At 44.9% G+C, this 23,509-nt stretch overlaps 1 protein-coding gene across 1 annotated transcript in view; it reads left to right on the top strand.

Annotated features, from left to right (window-relative positions):
* Nucleotides 1-17,300: 17,300 nt before the first annotated feature.
* znf521 (zinc finger protein 521) overlaps nucleotides 17,301-23,509 on the top strand; it is a 74,615-nt gene continuing 68,406 nt past the window's right edge. Inside the window, exons 1-2 of the mRNA XM_080503670.1 lie at nucleotides 17,301-20,800; nucleotides 20,900-20,984. Coding sequence (XP_080359796.1) covers nucleotides 17,654-20,800; nucleotides 20,900-20,984 — 3,232 coding nt within the window. The 5' untranslated portion in view covers nucleotides 17,301-17,653. The remainder of the gene's footprint in view (nucleotides 20,801-20,899; nucleotides 20,985-23,509) is intronic.

Raw genomic sequence — 23,509 nt, 5'->3', positions numbered from 1 at the left:
AAGAATCAACTGGAGTTTCCATGTTCTCTCTGAATAATTTTTTTTTTTTTTCCATTTTCCAAAACTACACATGTGAGGTGAATTTGTTGACTCTAGATTGATTGTGGGAGTGAAAGTCGGCGTGCAATTATCTGTATTTGTCCTGTAATGTAATACAACATTAAACTGTATAAAACTCCACGGAAGCCGGATGCAAAGATAGTTTTGAAGATGATGGACCAACAAAACCTTTTGTGCAAAATCATTAAACCAACATCCTTTTGGCTTTTTTGTTGTGAGAACCCCAGTATTGCTAATTGGGAAGTTGGCGTGTAAATTCCTGATCGGATCGTATGAAACGTCCCAGAAGTGACATCCCAGCTCCAGACGTATCGTTCCTTAAAAGAACTTTGAGGCGCCGCCTCCACTTCAAGCTTCACGGGCGACTTTCAGCCCGCGGAGACGCGTCACGCCGGTTAGCTCCGCTTTGTGTGTGTCGCGTGGACGCTAATCGTCTCTTCCTTCCCTGACTCGTCAACTTATTTGCATGGCAAATTTAATTAAAGGTCACCTTATTGATAATGCTCCCCCGATAGGTAAAATAGCCACGAAAGCCGGCGTGTGAGTGACACGGTTTTTATGAGCCGCTCGCGGTTCGGCGTCCGCCGCGTGACGCCGGCTCCTCCAACGACAACGGTGAAATAGTCTTCTCCTCTCGCGCGCCGATAACGGCTGATGTCCTCTCGTCGACAACGGCTCCGTGAAAAGTAATTAGCTGATATGGATGTTGCTGTCAGTGATAACTGATATTGGGGGACTATTACATTCACTCTCCTGAATGATCATCCTTGAAATGAGTTCATCACAGGAACTGTGCGTTCAGATGAGACAAAAGATTATCCGGGTTAGGGAGGGAAAAACTCCTGATTGCCGCAGGAGCTTTTGAATATTGTTCCGAGTGAACCAGGACAAAGTACAAGTATCCACAAAAAGTTTTTTTTTTTCTTTTTTTGTTTTTTTTTAATGAATATATCTCAGGACTTGCATGTAATATTCTGTTTATTTGCTTAATTTGTTGCTCCTAATGCAGGAATGAGATTCAGCTTGGAGGTTTGTTTGGTCCATGTTATCATAGCTGAGAATAAATTTAGTTGATTTAAATAATCTTCAGTAACATTTTCTGGCTTTTTAAGTTAATTACATAAATCATAAATCTGCACTATTTTGTAAATTAAGTTACCAGAGTTACATTTTTATGTTTTCTTTCCTCTTTAAAAGCAGCATTGGTGATAAATAGTGTATCTGTCAGGTTTTAGTTGTGTTCTAATATGCATCTGGTTGACTAATCAGTATAGATGCAATGGGTTTAACTAAATCCCACGGAGGTGGTGAATTCAAGTTTAAAGTAAAAATACAGTAGAAGATGCTCTATAATCTGGATGATAGTGGAGGAAGATGCTCTATAATCTGGATGTTAGCTGCAGTTACAGGGGGGATAAAAAGCATTAATGAAGCATTAATGCATTAAACAGGAGTTCACCGTTGTAGTAAACCGAAGACAAAAGCTTTGGTTAATCCCAAATGACAGAGACGGCGGCTCTGCGGCTCATCGACGCTTTTCTTGTCACAAACCCGCCAAAATTTCCAGCAACGACGCGCCGGCAGCTCTGGGAGCGGGAAGTGACCTGCTACCCTCGCGAGCTAATGCTAATAAGTGCTATTGTGGCTACAGGCTAATGCTAATCCAACCCATAGTAATTCCCCGCTAATTCCTTGGAATTAATCAGCTACTCGAGAGTTAGCGGAGTAACACCCCCGTCCGCAGTCGTTCCTTCGCGTCAAAAGTCGAAGCCGGTGAGTTGAGCTCCGCTAGCTTGTTGAGTGTTTCCCGCGAAGTCGCACCAAGTTTCCCCGAGACCTAAATAGCCTCCCAGGTGGCGTGTATAACTAAGTAAATGGCTACTCGGCCAAGGAGTGCAGGCCTATGTAAATGTTGAAAAGACAAACCTCAATAATCTTGTTGGGATTTTCTTTTCTTTTCTTTTTTTTTCCTACAGTGACCCTGAAAGTTTCTCAGCAAGTACGTCGGCGTGCAAACTTTAACAAAAAACAATCCAAGGGAAAGTTTTTATATATATTTTTTTTTTTTTTTAACTCAGCTGATAAATAGATAAACAGGAATAAATCAATGTGAAGTGATGGATGAATAAGTAAAATGCCCTGTAGTCATTTGTCTGCTTGCATTCAGGCCTCATATTCCACCCCAGTTCTGCAAATGAAGATGAGGGCAGCGAAGAAACCGCTTCATCCACAGAGGTGTGTGTTTTATACTATTAAAAAATGAAGATGAGCAACTTGGATACCAGCAGAGGGGGAAAAAAACAAAACAAAAAAAAAAACAATAGAAGGGAAACAAAGCAAACCCTTAAATCTGTCTACCATTTGTGCTCGCATACTGTACACACATGTCGTGAGTATTCTGGCAGAGTTACCGGGCCGGGGAAGTGCTGGTCCGGGGCCGGGCCCATCCTCCAGAGACACCCCCAACCCCCCCCCCATCCACCTCCCTCCTCTACCCCCCCCCCCCCCCCCCCCCTCTTTCCTGTGCAGTCTGTGGACACAGTCTGAGGCGACAAGGTTGCACAACAGCTCACAAATAAAGCAAGAAAAAAACAAAAGAAAACACCGTCTGTCATTAGAAATCTGTTTAAGGAGGAAAAATAATTAGAAGGACTGTGATAATTGTGTCAAGGGGGGGGCGAGAGAGTAAGAGCGAGCGCAAGAGAGAGAGAGAGAGAGAGAGAGAGAGCGGTAGATCAGACGAATCTTTTGGAAGAAGCGGAAAATCTTGCCACGGCTTTGTTACTTTGCTGTGGGTTGATTTCGACATTGATCCACCCTTCCATCTGTCATCCTCTTTCCTCCTCCACTCTTCCCCTCTTTTCCGTCTCCTTCCTGCGCCGCGTCTCTTGGATTGGAGATCGGCGGAGCCTTCTGGCTTCAGCGGAGAAGGGATGAAGATGTTTATTCATCTGGAGGGTATTAGAGCCGTGATTAAGGAGGGGAGGGAGGAGCGAGGGTCTGATGCGACGTCTGCGTTGCTCGTTTCGCTGGGGCCGCCCGCGGGATCCCGGCCAAACGCGCCGGGAAAACAAGCAAATGAAGAAGAATGAAAAGGAGTAAGAAAAAAGAAAGGTGGGGTAGGGGGGTGGAGGGGTGGGGGGGGGGGGGGAGTGAAATTGAATTCTCCCGGGAACGGACAGAAGTTTAAATTTTAGCTCGTCTTCGCTCTCGCTCCCACTCCCTGTCCTCGCTGCTTTAAAGCTAATTATTAATGAATGCGGTTTCTGTTGAACCTCGGAGAGGTGTCAGCGCTGCAGCCACTGAGGGTTAAGAAATCTTGACATTTAAGACAGGGATGCATGAAAATACACCGTCTTGCTTGAGTTGATGCTTGTTTTTCCTTCCCCCCCCCCTCCCGCCCGCGCCGCCTTCTTTCTCCTCCGCGATGCATGTTTTCTTCTCCCTCCTGGCCTGTCTCCGGTTGTTCTACCACTGACAAGCCGAGCTGCTATTGAGGAGATATCAAACGGAGCCACGGTGTGTTAATCAGGCCAACCACAGGTCGCGGGTCAGGGGGCGGGGCTTATCTGTCACGCTCGCAGCTTTGAGATCGCACGATTATGTCGCGAGCTGGTGCCGCTTTGAATCGCTGGATAATCGACGGCCGTCGGCCCATCGCAGTCATCTGAGACTGATTTTACCGTATATTTTGGACTAGAATTCACCTCATGAGAAAAAAAACAAAACTCATATTTATTCTTCAATGCTCTCTATTTTTCACTTTACATTCTCCAGTGTTCAAACACACAAAAAAACAAAAGTGCAACTTACTAGTCCAGAAAATACGGTACTTGAAATCCACTGCGATGAATTCCTGCTTAAGTTGGAGCTTAAACGTAAAAGTAGGAGCTGCTTGTTTTTCTCAGGTGGAGGAGCAGTTCAAGTTATGATGTCGTAATCTGGTTAATAAGGAGCAATGCATTCTGGGTGTTGGAGGATACGAGATCGTCTTTGTCAAGTATTACAATATGATTTGTGATTAATCCAAACTGTACGGTCTCTCTTGCCTCTTATCTACACTGGCTGCGACTGAATCGTGTGTTTTGTTTGTTTGTTTGTTTTGGTTTGACACATTTCTCTCCCAGATGTAAACAAAGAGGGCAGCGCTCCAATCTGATTGGTCGTTTTAATGGAAAATGATGACGTCGAGCATTACACCTGAGAATGTCTTTCCCTTTTATCAGCGCTTTGTGATAAAAGAGTTGCATTTTTGCCTGTTTTCCCTCTTCCTGGTTTGCAGAGAAGCAAATTAAGCTGAAGAAATCAGACATTTTGCTTATATTCTCACACAAACACACTGGAGGTCAAATGTTTAGTTTTTTTTTTTTTCTTTGGAGGAGGGGGTTGGAGTGGTGCAGAAAGTGCAAATAGTCTATAAAAAGCAAGATATCAATGATGTAATCTGAAAATGTATTGGCGTCTGACAAAAACAAAACAAAAAAGTTAGGACCGCATCTGTTTCCCCACCGTGCCGCGTTACAAATTAAAACCTGACGGTGAAGTGTGAGTCGTGTTTGTGTACTTTTCTTCCGGCTTTTGCAGGGAGAAAAACGAGGTGATGAAATCAGATTTTTTTTTTACTTTTATGGGCATTTGGCAAGCTAACTGCCCTTTTTAAAAAAATATTCCCAGCGCGCCGCAACGTAGATCCAAGTGTCTGAAGTTACACTTAAAAAGTGAGATATTTCTTACTTGGAAGTCTCGCCCAAGTTTTATGGGTCACTGTGAGGTAGTTTGATTAAAAAGAATTAGGGCCTATTTTCCGAACTCAGTCAGTGCCGTGTCGGGTCTCCGGTAATAGATGGCGTCTCCTGAAAGTTGCCGAGCAAACCCGATTTTAATGAAGCCCGCCGCACAGTAACTCAGCATATTTCTGTATGCACGGCCATTTTTTTTTTGTGTCTGCTCGCGCGTGCGTGTGTGTGTGTGTGTGTGTGTCGAGCGTGATCACATAAATCACATTTCTGTGAGTAACTTCAGGATGCAGGGGAAAACAAAGCGAGAGGAGCGTCGTGCGGCGGGAGTTGTTGTCGGTGGTCTGGGTGTGGAGGGGAGGAGCGGCAGAGTGCAGCTGAACGTCCACTGGGTCCCGCGCCTGGTCGGTCTGTCGCAGTGTTGAGGGAACCACACACACACACACACACACACACACACACACACATGCAGAGAGGCACCCCCTGCCTATTGAAGCCCAGCCCAGTCCCGTCCCGCCCGGCCCAGCGCGCCCTCGGAGGCGGTGCAGTGAGGCAGGCGGTGAAGGGGGTGGGGGGGGGGGGTTGGGGGGGGCTGCTGGGAGACAGATTGTCGTCCTCCTCGCTCCCTCTGGGAGGCTCACCGTGGCCGGGGCTCCGGCCAACACCCCCGAGGAATAGCCTCCTTCCTGTTTGTGCTGAGGTGTCCACCTGAAGTGGTCAGCTGCCCCCAGCACCCCCCCCCCCCCCCCCCCCCCCCACACACACACACACACACACACACATTGCCATATCCACACACATACACTGCTGCGACATCACCGAAGCTTTCTGTGTTGATCCACATATGTTGCAGGAAGCACAATTTAACACAACAGTGAAATGTAGTACGAGGCCAATCTCATCCGGACTCATTTTACTGTCAAAATTCTAAGAATTTTTTTTCTTCTTCACACTTTCTCTATCTGATTTAACTCAAAAAATTGTAAAAAAAAACAAAACAAAAAAAAAGGCCTTCTTTAATATGTATTTTTCATCATATGACTCTATATTAGTGCATTTCTGTTGTGCGACATTTCACACATATGTGCCACATCTATAACAGTTTCAATTCCACATTTCAACATAAGCGTTATCGTTATAGAGCTAGAAGACATAGAAAAGCGTGAGGATCAGTTATGTGAAAGAGCTCAGAATCACTTCGAGGTGTTTTTTTTGTTTTTTTTAAAGAACCTTAAAACAACTTTTACATTAGCTTCCTGTTTTCACATGTATTTCACTTATCAATGCCTCAACTTCCTTTGTAAGATCAAATTAATCATCCTTACAATTGTGTTAAAGCACCGAAAATAACGTTTGCAAACAGAATTGGTCAAGAAGTGAAGCTTGCATGCAATTTCCTGTTTTTTAAAGATGTCAGTTATTTCTTAACCTTGTCTAATAAACCTGTTTATTGTCACTATCCAGTATTCAGTATACTAGTATCTTAACTCTTTACACACTTGGTCCTGTATTTTGGCTCATTTTGCCTCAAGTGTCTGAGGTTTTGATGCAGTTTTCCATGTAGACATATAATCTGTGTCTTAGACACAGATTATTAGACACGTTATTTAAAAATTGAACACAGAATCACAGATTTAATCAAAAGTTTTTGCTTCACTGAGGTATTTCTTTCTTTATTTGTATTTCTTTCTTTCTTTCTTATAAAGTTAAAAGTGTACTCTGTCTATAAATCCACATTTCAAGTAAAAAAAAAAAAGGGGGGGATTTGTTCCTCTGGAGAGTCCAGCTTGAGAAAGAACATTTACAATTAAGATAATAGCAGCAATTTTCCAATAATAATACCAAGAACTAAACGGCTGATTGCAGGAGTGAAAGCGATCCACTATTTGGCAGTGCTGGTGAATGAGTGAAAACATGAATACTGCAGAAACTGTGGGGTGACAATTTCTCCAGTTGGTTATTATAACAGCTAATAATGTAAAATGACAGAAGAGAAGAGTTTTTGCATGTTGATGAATTGTGTTACTATTGCTATCGTAATTTTTAACTTAACTAATATGAAATACAAAATAAATCCATGATTTATGGAATAATTATGCAGCAAAATGTTACGATTAAATGGTTAATAATGACTTATTTCTGATTTTTCTAAGTATATGTGGTGTCACGGGGCTGATGTGAGAAGTGTGTTTTTGCTTCCAGTTTTTAATATTTCCAAGTAAATTGTACTGAAACAATAAAACACCCACCCACTGCTCTCTGAATAATAACCTGTTACGAACCCCCAACTCACCTTTTCTTTGAATAATAGGTGTAATTAAATTTCTCCCATTTCTTGTCCTCATTAATTTCTTTCTCCCTTTTTTTTTCTTAAAACAAAATAGAAAAAAAAGACTTAATATTGAAAGCTGGAAAAGTAAAATACTCCTGACAGTTTGTGTGTTTTCTTTCTCTATAATACAAATCCAGGTTTTTTTTTTTTTATTATTATTTTGAACATATTTTTGATCATCAAACTCTTAATTGCGAGTTTTAGGATACATGGATCCACTTGTGATTCCCAACCTGAGAACTTAAGATCTTTCATGGAAATGCCGTAGTTTGCATGTCCTGCCACTAGTTGGAGCTGTGGTTGTAATAATACAACTAGAACAGCAGCATGTAACCCCGTCAGCGCCTGTTCTCTGTCCTTCACTGTATTGGTCCACTCAGTATCTGCGTGGAAGAAATGTTCTGCCCATATGCGGATGACGATGCGATAAATGTACCAAGTAGTAGCTTTTATTCACATTTATTTACATAACAAGCAGTGGGGAGCCATTGATTGACGTGACAAGTTCGATTTTTCTTTACTGTAATTGAATTACTTTGAAGTCATGAATGTTTTGAGCCTTTGTTGTCGTCTGAATCCCGGAGTGTGTGAGCCACAGCATGTTAGCCACTCCTTAGTAGCCGCAAGTCGCTCTCGCGGAGGAATCGAAATCAGCCTGCCTGTTTTCATGGGAAGACGTCGCTCATCTTAGCGATAAGTGACAAATCCCCACTTTTCAGTGCGTGTCAGCATCACAGAGCGAAGGGAGAGGGTGGGGGGGGAAAGAAAAGACGAGTAAAGGATGACTGGCCGCCCTACTTTTCTTTCCTCTGGCCTTCCATTTGTCTAACTTTCCTGGGATGCCGCTGGGGCCGCTGTGATTTCTGGGACAGTGACCAAGTGCTCCTGTCTGAGCTGGGGGACGTGGGTAATGTGGACAAAGTAGTTGACAGTTTGCTGCTTCCCCCACGGTTGAGAGACAGAGCCATGAGGGCCAGAATAATGGACACTCAGACCACAGAGACAGGACGGCGCTCTGTGTGTGTGTGTGTGTGTGTGTGTGTGTGTGTGTGTGTGTGTGTGTGTGTGTGTGTGTGTGTGTGTGTGTGTGTGTGTGTGTGTGTGTGTGTGTGTGTGTGTGTGTGTGTGTGTGTGTGTGTGTGTGTGTGTGTGTGTGTGTGTGTGTGTGTGTGGTATCAAAAGTAAATTAAAAATAAAAGATTTAAATTGTGTAATTTTAATTCATTGTCAAGCTGCAATGCTTTGAAAGAGAACTTGTGTCTCGTGGGCGTAAAGGGGAAAATAGCTAACAACGCTAAAAACAGCTTCAAACAAGCTAAAATTACTTAAATAAGGTTTAAAATGTATAAAAGGCTACTAAAGGGCTAAACCCTTGGACATATCTGAAAGGGTTAAAAGAGTTCAAATAGCTTGCTGCAAAAAAATCTACTCTGGAATGGATAAATTAGTAAAAAAAAAGGCTTAAAACTGCTTAAATAGATAAAACCACTGGGAAAGGTCAAGATTTAAAACAGCTCAAGGAGCTCACACTCAAACAACTTCAAAAGAGTCCAAACAGCGAAAAAAGCTAAAATTGCTTAACGTGCTGAAATGACAAAACTAAAAATCATTGAAATAATTAAAAGTATGATTTTTTTTTTCATGAAAATCACAAGAAATTGCTGAAATATAAAAGTATCAAATGAAAAAAAGCTAAATCAGTTAAAATCAAAAGAAACCGCATAAAAGAAAAGCGTTTAAAATGCTAAAAGCAGCAAAAACTGCTAAAAAAAACTTTAACTGAAATAAGTTAAACTAAAAATAGCGATAAAGGTGCTAAAATGGCAATTACTCGGTTAACTAAAAGGAAAAATTGAAAAAAATACAAACGGTAGGAAGAATTGAAACGGTGGAATCCACAAAATACGGTTTAAAAAAAAAAAAGTTAAAACCACTATAATTGGAATTGAATCGTCATCAGATTTTAATTTTGATATAACTGAACTTTATGGGTTGTGTATCATTTGATTCAAAGGTCAAACATACTTAAAATGACTTTGGCTCGTGGTGAAGAAGCAGAATCGCCTCTTTGGGTCGTGAGCGTGGCAGAGCTCGGCGCTCGCTGAAGAAAATGGCGGGAACGTTTTCCCGCCGGCGGGGCTGTGGTGGTCCGCCGGCTCGCTTTGATTGATCTGTAGCAGAGGGGGGAGAGGGACCTGACATTTCTCACTGATGTGTAAAAACATATTGTGTTTGCTCAGAAAAATAGAGAAGACACACACCAGCAATACGGTATGTGAGGATGGGAAGTGATGGTTGTAAATAGAAAGCTTTTTTTTAGGGGGGGGGGGGGGTTGCTTTAAGTTCCTTATTGTTTTCATGCGATTTTCAGCTGGTTTTGTTCGTGTGCCTATTTTTAGCTATTTTGACTTCTAGGCATTTTTCATTTTTTGCTACTATGTTTTCGAGTGGTTTTCCTATTTTTTTTCCATTTAACCTGGTTCAATATCTTTGAGCTATTTTAGCCTTTAGTCTTTGCTATTTTAGCCATTTAAAAAAAAAAAATCACTTTTTTAAAAGAACTTTAGCTCGTTCATCCATTTTGCATGTTTTTGTTTTTTTCTATTATACCATTTTAAGTTGTTCAACCCATTTTAGCTAAAGCTTAAAATAGTTTATAACTATTTTACCTATTCAAAAATGTTATCAAGTTGAGCTGTTTTATCAGTTTTACTAGTTGGAGTACATATAATAGTTTTAGCTATTTTGATTGTTTTTGACATATTTTAATTTCCTTATTGAGCCGTTCAACTGATTTTGAACTGTTTGTGCTGTTTATACATTTTCCCATAGTGTTTATTTCTATTGTAGACCTTTTTACTCATTATAGCTGTATAAGACACACATTTCTACCAGGAGCTTCTTGGTACCGTTAAAAACACACACTGAAAAACTTCCAGACATTGAAGGTTGAACTTATTATTGACAAGAATGTTTTCAAACAATTCGGCAGCCATAAAATCAAACCAAATCCTGGCAGTATTAATATCATTTCAATCACAACTGAGTTGCTTGTGTTATGTTCAAATATGATTTGACAAGATCTTTTTTTTTTTTTTCCCTCTTTTAATATTTTTTTTTTTCGCAGGGTACTCATGCTGATTTGTGTGTTAATCAAGTTGCATGCTGCAGGAAGGAGAAAAAGGGAAAGTCATGTCTCGCCACCTGGCACTTTTGTTGACAGCCGCTGGGAATTATCAGTGTTTCATTTCGACCGGATTTGATGTCTTAAAACGGGGATTGTAGCAGGACTACTGTGAGTAAAGCCCGGCGCTGGGCCTCTTCCAATCGCTCCGTGTCCTCCGAGCTCTCCGTCCTGAATCAGCCAGTGATTTGTTCATGTGACTGGAATTAGTCCCACAAAAAAGGCGCCCTCCTCCTCCTCCTCCTCCTGCATCCTCACCCACGCCTCTCTGCTGGTTAAGACGTTAAAACGTTAAGACTTTCTCTGGCCGCCTCGCCTCCATCAAATCTTAAGCGATGGTGTCACAAACGGGGGGCCGTACATGATAGCGTGTTGTTCAGACACACGCTGCTATTTGGGCATCAGAAGAGGGAAAGTGTGGAGATGACACGCGGGCGGTCTCGCGGGAGCGGCTCACTACTTTATCCCAGTAACTGTATAAAAAAAAAAAAAAAAAAAGGGAGTAAAAAAAAAAAAAAGAAAAGATCCCCTCTCTGAATATGAAGTGGGGTCACGGTGTTACATCAGACAAGTTGTCAGCTTTTTGTTTATTCAATGAATCCCCAATCCCCGACGTGCCACAAATACGCTCGCACAAACACATCTCTTATGACAACCACTACGTACAGATCTCTGAAGATAAGGTTGTTTTTTGGGTTTTTTTTTCCAGTTTGTTTGTTTTTGTTTTTTTTATTTGGCGGGTGAAAGCATGACCGCGCTTTGCCGGGCTGAAATGGCTTTTGAACAAAGTGGTGCTTCGCTATAGAAGTGGCAGATGAGTGATAGCTGAAACATTTTTTTTTTTTTTCACCCCCCCCTGATAAGATAAGGTCCTGGACCTGGATAAGAGTTTGGCTTCCCAAATAGAGGAGGTGCACTCTGCCGCTGTCGGCCGGTGATAAGCCATCGTGAAACGCTTCCAGCGCCGCGCAACGCGCAGGCAGCCAGGTATTCCCAAAGCACGGACCCCCACCCCCTCCCCCCCTCCCCCTCTGGAAGGCTTCGGGAGGGTCTATTACCAGATCCAAACAAAACAAGCACAATCTCACCATCGTCCCTTCATAAGGCAGCGCGTACGTCATGTTAGTAAAGCAAAAAGTACAAAAAAAGGAGGATAATTCTACTTAAAATTGTATGTAATGGATATAAACTAAAAGGTTGTTTAAGCTGGTGAAAAATTTGCACACAGTCATACATAGGAAAATGATCTGAAACTAGCAAATACCTCCAAACCCTAAAAAACTATAAAGCCAGTCTGCATTTATTGCATTTATTTGCACAAAATCTGCTTCGTTTTGTGTGTAAAATAGCCTCTCAAATGCAGTGCAAGCAGAGGTTTATACTTTGTGGCTATCGTTCATGATTTAAAGTACGCACAAGAGTGGAGACAAGGCTTTTAACTCAAATGTTAAGTTCTGTAGTCAGCTAATGCTTATAGAAATATCGTACCGATGCCTGATGTCGAGGCTAATTGAACCTCAGCTAAACGGTTAGCATCTAAAATGTGCATAAAATCTGCACAATTATGTTCATTAAACTACATTTGATAGCATCTAAAAACGTTAGCGTGTCGTGTTTGCCACCAACATCCTGCGCCCACATTGCTCAAAATGAGTTTTGTATTCATTTTGGCTGCTGGTCGTCGTTAGCATTTCACAGATTAGCACAAGTTAGCTTCAACACTAACTTTTGCATGTTTAAAGGCACTTTAAAATGAAAGTTCCGATTTTTATTGGACATTAACCTTTCAAAAACACTGTCAATGGAGATTTTAATGCTACTTTGACTGCAGGTCGTTTCTTTGAGTGATAAAAACCAAATAGCTTTGGCCTAAACTTGCTACTTTTACAACGAGTGTTTCCACGGTCGGCACATAGAAAACCTTCTCTGATATCAAACGCGTTGCCCTACTGATCAACTTTGCAGGGCAGTTTACGCTTCGAGGGAAGTCAGTGGGATAATATCAAATTCATAATATTTTCGCAATCCCACAGATGTTGACGTTTCTTGCGTTGCCTTTACAACTTCACCCAAGATCCTTGCTCCAATAAGGTTGATTGTACTTTCTACGTTCCTCACGCGTCTCAACTGCATGAATGAAAAACCTTCTTGGGAGGGTTTTGCGAGCTGCGTCGCCGCGCACAGACCCGCAGCCGTACCTGCTCCCGGCGTCGGCGCTCGTATTTGAACAGGCGTATTTACTCTGAGAAGGGGAGCTATAAATGAACATGGAGGAAGCGGCACACAAAGACTTGTTCAGAGCGGCTGAGAGGAAACCCAGAGCCGAAATCGTACTGATTTAGAGCGAGCAGAAAGAAAAGAAAAACCGGAGTTAATTCCGGTTAAATTTCGCACATGCAGATGATCCAACGTGCAAAGCTAAGTCCTTCTGTGTGGATGTGACGGTGGTGCTTTTCACAGCGTCCACACCAGGCTCCAAACCAGGGTTGTTTTGTTCTGTATAAGGGGACGTTTAAAGAAGAAAGCTGGGTGAGGAGGAGGGGGAGGAAGAGTAGGGACGGGAGTGGGGGGGGGGGGGGGGGGTAGGGAATTGAGGCAGAACTCCCAGAGAGGGACAGGCCTTAAGATGGAGGTCTTCCTCCCAGGACGTGACAGGCTGTTGGCTGGAGGATGCTCAGGAAGGCCTTGGCAGACCAACAAAGACAGCCCTTCAGCTGCAGGGTGTAGTTTTTCAGGCCCCAGCATCCCCTTTGGCAGCGGCACAGAGAGTGCTGGCGTGCACAGGCCCCCGGCCCGAGAGACGGGGAAGTAAGGCCCGTTCTTTTATTTACTCAGGCTGCTGTGCCGAGGCCTGGGCATTTCTTGTCTGGGTGAAGGAGGGAAAAAAAACAAGTCTCTCTCTCTCTCTCTCTCTCTCTCTGTCTCTCTGTCTCGCTCTCTCTCTTGGTCTCCCGAGGAGGACTTGCTCTTTCATCTGCTCTTGTTCACACACTTGTTTCGGCCATTGTGACTGTGTGTTGTGTGTGTGGGTGTGCACGTGGACGTGTTTGTAGATGCGTGCCGGTCAGTTTTGTGCGCGTGTGTGTGTGCGTGTGTGTTGTGATGGATTGAGAGTGAAACTGTACATTGCAGCAGTTTAACTCGCCATTAAAACCAAAGTGAGACTCGTAACAGCAGTGTCTGGTTTGAATTTACGAAGATTTTCAACTTGGGTTCCTTCAGATGTTGATCTAACACTTGGCACTGGACGTTTCACTGTATCTTGCACCCGGACGTTTCATTAAAATGATCTTTATGTTGAGACTGTAGTCATTTTCCATCGTAATTGTTTGATTTTTGTGGAAATATAGACGTTGTCCACACATATACTCTGCTTTAAAAGACTTTAAAGTTTAAATTGAAAGATTATCATGGCACTATTTTACCAGTCCGGCCTCCTCAAGATGGAATTGGGCTGAATGTGACCCCTGAACTAGAATGTGTTTGACATCCCCGATTTAGACTCTGTTTACACGAGTGAAATGGCATCGTTTCTGTCTTTACTTGCTTGTTCTTGCCATGAAGCGATTGGACGAAGCTCAGAGAACTGGAGTTGGACGTGTTTTCTGAGTCCTATCGCAAATTAATCTGAAATGAAAAGACAGTCGCAGCAATCTTAGGCAAGGCGAATGTAGTATTGCAGAATGAGTCAGACAATTCAGCTTTACAAGGAAATACAGTAAAACAACTCAGGGGGGGTGGGGGGGGGGGGTGACCAAATATGGTCACTCACATGATAAAGATTTACTGACTTGTATACTTGAAATAGTCCTGTTGCATTTGAATGAAAAATAAAAATCATATCGGAAATTAAAAGATAAAAATGACCTTCTTTTTCGATAGGTTTTGTTCGAAATGCTTCATTTTATGCATATGAACCTGTTAAACTTGATATTTCAGCTTCCCTTTTCTCAAAATCATGAAGACTCATGACTGATGTCTTTACAGTTTTACCAAACATCTTTTTCCGTTCGGCTCTTACAAGGATCAACTCGGATTGCACTATTATTCTCTCTCGTTGCTCTCCAGAAACTTTTTTTTTTTTTTTTTTTTTTTTGAATTTCGACAAAACCAAAACTAAACATTTTCCTTCTGAAAATCCAAGTGGAGTAACGGCCGTCGACTCCCACGTGTTCCCCCACAGATGTGATTTTTATGTATGTGTGTTATTAGAGCAGAGCGCTAAATAAATAATATACAGCAAGTAAACAAACCGCGGAAAATAAAATGAGGTTGTCTTGACAGCTCGGTGATGTCTCAAGGCAAAGACATCCTCATTTAAGACAGTAGAATTTCATTTAGCCTTGTACACAGGCCCATTTATTTGTTTGTTTTATACTATTGTCTCCAAGCCAATATGTTTGACTGTAAGGCATTGGCTGGGGTCATTCTTCTTGCACTGTCTTCTTCTCCGTACCCTGAGAGGCAGTACGAGATAGGGCAGATCCGCCCCCTCTGTGGAGGAGGGCATAGCACTGAGTCACCCATCCTCCCTCGAACCAGAGAGAGAGAGAGAGAGAGAGAGAAAACATTGAGACGTGTACGAGCGATAAAGCCAGTAAATCAGGCAAGGTTTGCTCCTTGAGTGAGATGTGTGCGCAGAGTGGGCGCCTTGCCAGGGGTGGGAGGTTTCCGGGAGGGCCACGGTGTGGAGGTGGGCTCTCAATGTGCCGCTTTCAGCAGTTTGGAGGGGCAAGGGAATGGCCTCCGACCCCATCTGTTTCCTGAAGATAGGCCCTGATGGGGGTAAGTGCTCGGAGAGGGCATGATATCCTGACAAAGGGCAGATCTCCCACTAAAAACAACAGAAAGCGGGCGAGAGAGAGAGAGAGAGGGAGAGGGAGAGACTTAGATTTGTCAGCCGAAGGAGCGCACAGAGGTTGGATCCTGGAAAGAGCCTGTGCTTTTCCTTCGTCCTCTCTCATAAATCTTTTGCAGTTTCCTCTTGTTTTTCCCATTCCAAGTTATGGCCTTTTGACACATTTCTTCTCTCCGAAGGGGGTCGGGATTACGTTGTTTTATTTAGGTAAGGAAGTTCACGGCACTTAGAATTCGGCAGCGGGAAGAAGTGGCCCGTAACCTTTTGAACCCGTGGAAAGCGGCGCTTGTGTGTTTTCCACTCGTATCGCCGTGCGGTGAACCAGCGGATAGGAATGTCGGCAAAGGAGCCACTTTGAATGGGACACACATGAAAACACTTGTCCAAAGAATGAAAAGGGGGAAGCTGCGCTATCAGGTGGTCATTCTCTGCACCTGCTTGTCCTTGAGTGGACAAGCGACCCTCCCGGTGTTCTTTCCCCATCCGTCCCCCCCGTCCCCCCCCCCTCCTGCCTGTAGCCGCCTGCTCTGCATCAGCAAACTGCGTGTTGACGCCTCTGAAGTTGCAGGACACGCCGAGCCCAAACACGTTTAGATGAGACGGGAATAAGTTTGGAAAGCGCAGTTTATTTTCATGCACGGGGGCAGGTTTTCATCCAGATTTTTTCATGCAGCGATATTCAAAATAAAGAGGCATAAGCATGGGCGAGTCCGCCACTGCATTATGAGTATTGACAAGTAAAGACCACGTATTATCTGTGTCCAGGCGGTGTGTGTTTTGGGCCACATTTTGAAAAAGAGCTGAATTTGTGATGCCCAAGGTTCATGGCTGCAGGTCGGGGGTGAAGGCTGACCTGTCTGGTTCGATACGCCGGACGAGCTACTGGAGAAGTTCAGGCTTGATATGATAATTATCCTATTGTTGGGGTGGTTACCATTTGAGAATATTCCATATCCAAGTTTACTGCAATTATATGGCATGAGCAAAAAACTTTATTTAACGTTTGCATTTCTAGTCTAAGGAAAACCATTGTGAGCACGTGACAGACTTTAGTTTGTTTGGATGTGTGACGAGATATTAAACTTCACCGTATGTTTTCACTATGACGCATTAGGCATCAGAAATTCTATCAAAAGGAACTTATTGTATTAACTTACTATGGTGGGAAGTTTCCAGACTGACTGCATTCGGGTGAATCGTAGAGACGAGAAACATTCAAAATGACGAGTTGTTTCTGATCCCGCCAATAAACGCACCAACCCAACGCATGGGCTGGATTGAAAAACGTCAAGACTTGACAAAAACCAGAATGTTAAAATCAAACCAACCTGAAAAATGACTCCCGCAGACATGGTCATTTGCCTCGCAACTTAACACAGACAAATATGGTAATAATCTATGTTGTATAATCTGATATGTGTTGAGTGATGTTCTGAAAAGGCCCATGTTTCATGAAAATCATTCTCTTTTGCAGTGGAGCGTTCCCGAAGGCGATGCATAGCTGTGCTCTAAATTACACGTTTAATCTTCTCTTTCTTTCATTCTGCAGAACTGCTTTTTTTTTTTCTTTCTTTCTTTCTTGTCTTAAGGTCATTTCAAGGGCTCTTGTTTTTCAAAAAATATTCAAGTAATTGTTCAGGAATAATAGAAATGTTCTAATTTACCTCATGCAGAGCTTACATCCTAAAGTACACCCATTGTCTTGTGTTGGCTTTAAATGTCAGAGAGATTGTGTTTTGAGTCACAGTGGGCTAAGCCATTACACGGCCACATACAAGGTTAATTGTAGTAAAAGTATTTCCACTCATTCTCTTCTCTAATTATACTTTAAATTGCATATTTAAATGTAACTTTTTAGATAACACCTAAGGAGAGGTATTGTTTCTGCTGAAGAAAAAATGGTCTACATGGCAAAGAAATCCAAATTCATACACCACAACCTTGTAATTACTATGACAAATAACACAGCGGTGGCCCACCTTTTCTTTCAAGAGTGAGACAAATGTGTGGCTAATACAGTTTTACAAAACACATTTCTAACTCGCTGTCTCTTTTCCTCTTTTTTTTGTTCTCCTTCCGACTTGCCCTCTTTTCTCTACACCTCTCTCCTGCTGTAATCTTCTGCAGACGGTGGCGACCTTGAGGATGACCCATCGTGTTCGTGGCCCGCTTCTTCTCCGTCCAGTAAGGACCAGACCTCTCCTGGACACTGCGAGGACTATGATTTCGGCGAAGACGAAGGCGGCCCCGGCCTGCCGTACCCGTGCCAGTTCTGTGACAAGTCCTTCAGTCGCCTGAGCTTCCTCAAGCGACACGAGCAGAGTCACGGCGATAAACTGCCCTTCAGCTGCACCTTCTGCAGCCGGCTGTTCAAGCACAAGCGCAGCCGAGATCGACACGTGAAGCTCCACACCGGCGACAAGAAGTACCACTGTGGAGAGTGTGACTCTGCCTTCTCCCGCAGCGATCACCTCAAAATCCACATGAAAACTCACGCCTCCAACAAACCCCACAAGTGCCCCGTGTGCCGCCGAGGCTTCCTCTCCTCCAGCTCGCTCCACGGCCACATGCAAGTCCACGAGCGGGGCAAGGACGGCAGCGGCTCGAGCCTCTCCCGAGCGGACGAGTGGAAGCTGAAGGAGACGCGCAAATGCAGCCGCTGCGAGGAAGGCTTTGATGTGCCGGAGGAGCTCCAGAGGCACATCGCCGAGTGCCACCCCGAGTGCTCGCCCTCAGAGGACGGGGGCCTGGGCGCCACCCTGCAGTGCATCTACTGCCACGAGCCCTTCAGTGATGAGGGCACTCTGCTGACTCACATCGACCAGGCTCACAGCAGGGACAGGAAGGGCCACACCTGTGCTATCTGCTCTGAGCATTTCCTGTCCGTCGAGGACCTCTACGCTCACATGGACATCCACCAGCTCCCCGAATCCAGCAATCATAGCAACAGTCCGTCTCTACTGACTGTGGGATACACCTCGGTCTCGAGTACCACTCCAGACTCCAACCTCTCGGTTGACAGCTCCACGATGGTGGACACGGCGCCCCCTGTGCCCAAGGCGAGGGGGAGGAGAAAGAGGGCTGCTCAGAACACGTCGGACATCGGAGGCCGCTCCTCTAAACAGCCGAAAGTCTCGTACAGCTGCATTTACTGCAACAAGCAAGTGTTCTCCAGTTTGGCCGTGCTTCAGATTCATTTAAGGACGATGCACCTGGACAAGCCGGAACAGGCTCACACCTGCCAGTTTTGTTTGGAGGTTCTTCCCTCCCTGCTAAATCTAAATGAGCATCTCAAGCAGGTCCATAATGCTGAAGATCACGCTGCCTTGTTAGCCAGCCTGCCAGATGCCCTTCTTCAGTGCAATTTCTGCCCCGAGGTGTTGAGCGATCTGAACGGTCTCCAGGAACACATCCGCTGCTCGCACGGCTTCCCCAGTCCCGTTGCGAAAGAGAGCAATGCCTTCTTCTGCCCCCAGTGCTTCATGGGGTTCTTGACAGAAGCCACCTTGGAGGAGCACGTTCGTCAGACTCACTGTGACGGGGGAAGTCTGCGCTTTGACTCCCCCTTGGCTGTGACTCCCAAGGAGCCGATAGTGGAGGTGTACTCGTGTTCGTACTGCACCAACTCCCCGATTTTCAACAGCGTCTTGAAGCTCAACAAGCACATCAAGGAGAACCACAAGAACATTCCTCTGGCTCTCAACTACATCAACAATGGCAAGAAATCTCTACGCACGCTCAGCCCCTCCTCGCCAATATCGGTAGAGCAAACCATTTTAAAGCAAGGCAGCTCACGTGCCACCAGTGAGTTCATCTGTAACCAGTGTGGAGCCAAGTACACAAGCTTGGACCTCTTCCAGACTCACCTCAAAACTCACCTGGACGGTCTGCAGCCTCAGCTCACCTGTCCACAGTGCAACAAAGAGTTTCCCAACCAAGAATCACTGCTGAAGCATGTGACAATACACTTCACCATTACCTCCACGTATTACATCTGCGAGAGCTGCGACAAGCAGTTCACCTCGGTGGACGACCTGCAGAAGCACCTGCTCGACATGCATACCTTTGTGTTCTTTCGTTGCACTCTGTGCCAGGAGGTTTTTGACTCGAAGGTGTCCACCCAGCTCCATTTGGCTGTGAAGCACAGCAATGAGAAGAAGGTGTATCGTTGTACCTCCTGCAACTGGGACTTCAGGCATGAAACTGACCTGCAGCTCCACGTCAAACACAGCCACCTGGAAAACCAAGGCCGGGCCCACCGCTGCATTTTCTGTGGGGAGTCCTTTGGCACAGAGGTGGAGCTGCAATGCCACATCACAACCCACAGCAAGAAGTACAACTGTCGATTCTGCAGTAAGGCCTTTCATGCCATCGTTCTCTTGGAAAAGCATTTAAGAGAGAAACACTGTGTATTTGAGGGAAAGACTCAAAACTGTGGTGCGAACGGCTCTACAATAGGCGGTGGCGATGCCCAGCCGAAAGAAGACGTCGAGCTACAAGGCCTCCTAACGAACAGCCACGGTCCAGGTGCAGTAGGTGGGTCTGTGGTGGAGTCTCAGAATAGCCATGATGGCAGTGAGGAGGAGGTGGACACTGCCGACCCCATGTATAGCTGCGACATTTGTGGAGCATCTTACACCATGGAGTCACTTCTCACCAACCACCAGTTGAGGGACCACAACATACGCCCAGGTGAAAGTGCAATGATGAAACGGAAAGCCGATATGATCAAGGGCAACCACAAGTGCAATGTCTGCTCCCGCACCTTCTTCTCCGAGGCAGGGCTGAGGGAACATATGCAGACCCACCTTGGGCCTGTCAAGCACTACATGTGTCCCATCTGTGGGGAGCGCTTCCCCTCCTTGCTCACCCTGACCGAGCACAAGGTCACCCATAGCAAGAGCCTGGATACAGGCAGCTGCCGCATTTGTAAGATGCCTCTGCATAGCGAAGAGGACTTTCTGGAGCATTGCCAAATGCACCCTGACCTGAGGAACTCCCTAACAGGCTTCCGCTGTGTCGTCTGCATGCAGACCGTCACCTCCACGCTGGAGCTGAAGATCCACGGTACGTTCCACATGCAGAAGACGGGCACTATGTCTGGCAACCAACCCATGGGCCGCGGCAACATCATGTCTCAAAACCAGCTGCAGCACCACCCCCAAAAACTTTTCAAGTGTGCCTCTTGCCTGAAAGATTTCCGGTCCAAACTAGACCTGGTGAAGCTGGACATCAACGGCCTACCGTACGGACTGTGCGCGTCCTGCGTGACCGCGGCGGGTTCCAAGAGCTCCAGCCCGACCGTCAACGGCGGCCGGCAACTGCAGCAGCACGGGGGAGCCTCCACTCCGGCGATAACGACGGCCTCGTGGGTCCAGGGCGGGAGTCTCAGTCCCGCAGAGGGAAAAGGCAAACCCGTGTCTTCGTCCTCGTCGTCCTCTTCCACGTCTTCGTCGTACGCGGCCAAGACGCGATGTTCCACCTGCAACGTGAAGTTCGAGTCGGAAGCGGAGCTGCAAAACCACGTGCAGACGGTGCATCGGGAACAGGCCGGGGACAGCAACAGCGGGCAGCTCAAGACCCCCCAGGTGTCCCCCATGCCCAGGGCCAGTCCCTCACAAACTGAAGAGGTAGGAATTCCAGCAAAAGAACACAATGGAAAAATTGATCTGCATCATCTGGTTTGTATTATCCTTTCTTGACTATGACGTCTTACCCCTTGTCCACAGAAGAAGACCTACCAGTGCATCAAATGTCAGATGGTGTTCTACAGTGAATGGGACATTCAAGTTCACGTGGCGAACCACATGCTGGGTAGGAAAACTCTCCCTCTTGTTTCACTGATTATGGCTTTTGTTGCACTCCAGCCACAAAGTCATAAACTGCAGTGCTTGTGTATTACCTGTTATTTCTCATTCTTCATAGAAAATTTCAAATTCTAGCATAAATTTAATCAACGTCACTTGTTAGAGGCATGACTTTGTGTAGCTGTCGTCACTGCAGTATATCAATTTTTAGCGGAAATCACCCAATTTTACAAGAGTTTTGATCGTTTTATGAGGATTTTAGAGGCAGGAATGAATCACATACTTAGGATTGATGTGATATATGTAATGAAATATTTGACCCTGTCTCATTCAGGCTCACAAGTATCTGGATCACATCACCAAATAGGTGGAATTATTTTATTATTTTGTCCATCAGACTGCATCCCCAGTGTTGTGCACTCATAAAGCCCTGAGCTTCATTTCTCCATGCATGTGAATGGTACATTATATAGTCCGTGTGCATGCTTGTTGAGCAGAGTCTCTCCACTTCAAACCACACTGTAATGAAGGTAGTTTGAAGTCGTGGAACCACATTATTGGATTTTGGTCTCAAATTTTGATTATCCAACAGTTCTCTACGAAAACAACTCCACATTGCTATTGTGTTTGATGAATTGATTCGTTTGATTATTGTCCCTCTTCACATGAGCACTCTGTTCAGACGGCTGCGATCTGAGCAGAAACATTTGGGAACGTATTTCTTCCACGTTCTGCATTTTATTGACGTCAAATCAACTGAAAAAAATGGACTTGATTACATTGTGTTCGGCAAAGATTACTCACAAAATCTCCCCCTTTGGAAGATCTGTGCTGGCGTGCCACGAACCTCCACATTTTCAAAATGTCTTCACTTTTGGTTCGCCCCCATTTGTATGCAGGCAGAATAATTTATAGAGAGCAGACAATTGGAAAACAGGTTTTCTTGCCTGCAGTAAGTAGGCGTCTGAATTCCGGTCTCACGTTCCTTTATTCATTCATTTATTCAGCTCGTTTGGCGGCTCTTTCATTACACTGCATTATCTGTTGTCTTCAGTGGGAGAGAGACTCATTGATCTGGAACCAAACCGCCTCTCTGTTTGGGACACGCTTCTAGGCGCAGGTGAATTTAAACACGGTGGGCAATTCTATCAGGACCGGTAGGCAATTCTATCAGGGACCCACTGTTTGTGCATAAACAATCAGAAGCATGTGATTTGTGATTTTGATGCTGCGGCGTATTTGCAAAAGAGAGAGACGAGCTGAGCGTGTGTAGGTGTGTATTTTGTATTCATCTTTGCGATCTGCTCACCCACTAGTCTACTGGGGGTGCCTAATACAGTACCATGCCAGCATTAGTCCTTTCTCTCGCAAAGGCAGGCACGGAGCACACTGGGAGGGTAGAAAACAAACCCCCCTACTGGTTATTTTATGTCTTTCAGGCGCACAAGCACACAGTTCCCCCGTAATAGTGGAATTCAGACAGCTTAAGATAACAGGAGGATAGGTGATTGGGTTATTGTCTGATGTCTTACTTCTCTGATATGCCGTTGCTTTGTATTCAACGTGATCACGGGCTTCATCTGACTTCTCTAAAGGGTTTCTGTTAGATGCATTTGTTTTGTGATCTCCGAAAATATGGAGAAAACACAAAACTCGTCCTAATATGAAGTTGCCAAACAAAAGCAAACAACAAGGAAAGTGAACAGAGCAAAGCAGAGTACGCAAACGCGGGTTCGGCTGCGGCGCACACGCGTTTGGAATCTTATTGTTTCCTACAAATTTCGAGCTCATTTTTGGATTTTCTTTTTTTTTTTTTTTTAAGTAAAATGTGGTTAAATTCATTCCAGGTTGTTATTGCCACAAAGCCAATTTGGGCCCAAAAAAAAAAGATAGGGAGGGGGGTGGGGGTGGGGGGGAAAGATAGTCATTTGGAAAAGCTCTAAATACCTTCTCTGCAGAAAAAAGGGACACTTTCTCCTTTTAATGGCCATCTGCACAGGAGAGGGGAAACAGGGGGCCGGGGTCATCTCCGCTCAGCTGTCGGCGTTATTAGCGTAGGTAATGGAGCAGACGCTGGATTCATAGGGGTGTTGTTTTCATCCATGCCCCACTCCATGGTGTCAGTTCACACTGATAACTCTATATATAGTGATGTGCCGTGACATAACCATAGTGGTAAGTGTATGGAACAACACAACCAGAGCTTGTCGCACCCGGACGTGGCCATTTCTTTTTTTTTTTCAAACCGTCTTTGTAATACAATAGTCTCCCCAAACTGAACTCCACCTCCTCCCATCAGGCCGGAGCGCTGGCGGCTGCCAGCACATTTTGATGCATGGACATTACGCTCGGACGATGACGGTCCTGGTTTGGACATAAAGGGCAGCTCTGGTGCTCCGCTACTCCACATTTACTAGGATAATGGAGGTAAATGAAAGGGAAGGAGGTAGGGCCGCGGGTGCAGGAGGGTGTGTTGCCGAGCGGCCCCGGCCAAGCCCGTGAACGGCCCCACGTGTCTTAAGATGGAGGCTG

Source organism: Blennius ocellaris (genome assembly GCF_963422515.1).
Source record: "Blennius ocellaris genome assembly, chromosome: 10".
NCBI classification, from domain to species: domain Eukaryota; kingdom Metazoa; phylum Chordata; class Actinopteri; order Blenniiformes; family Blenniidae; genus Blennius; species Blennius ocellaris.
The sequence above is the reverse complement of the archived record's forward strand: the minus strand, read 5'-3'. Positions and strand labels throughout refer to the sequence as shown.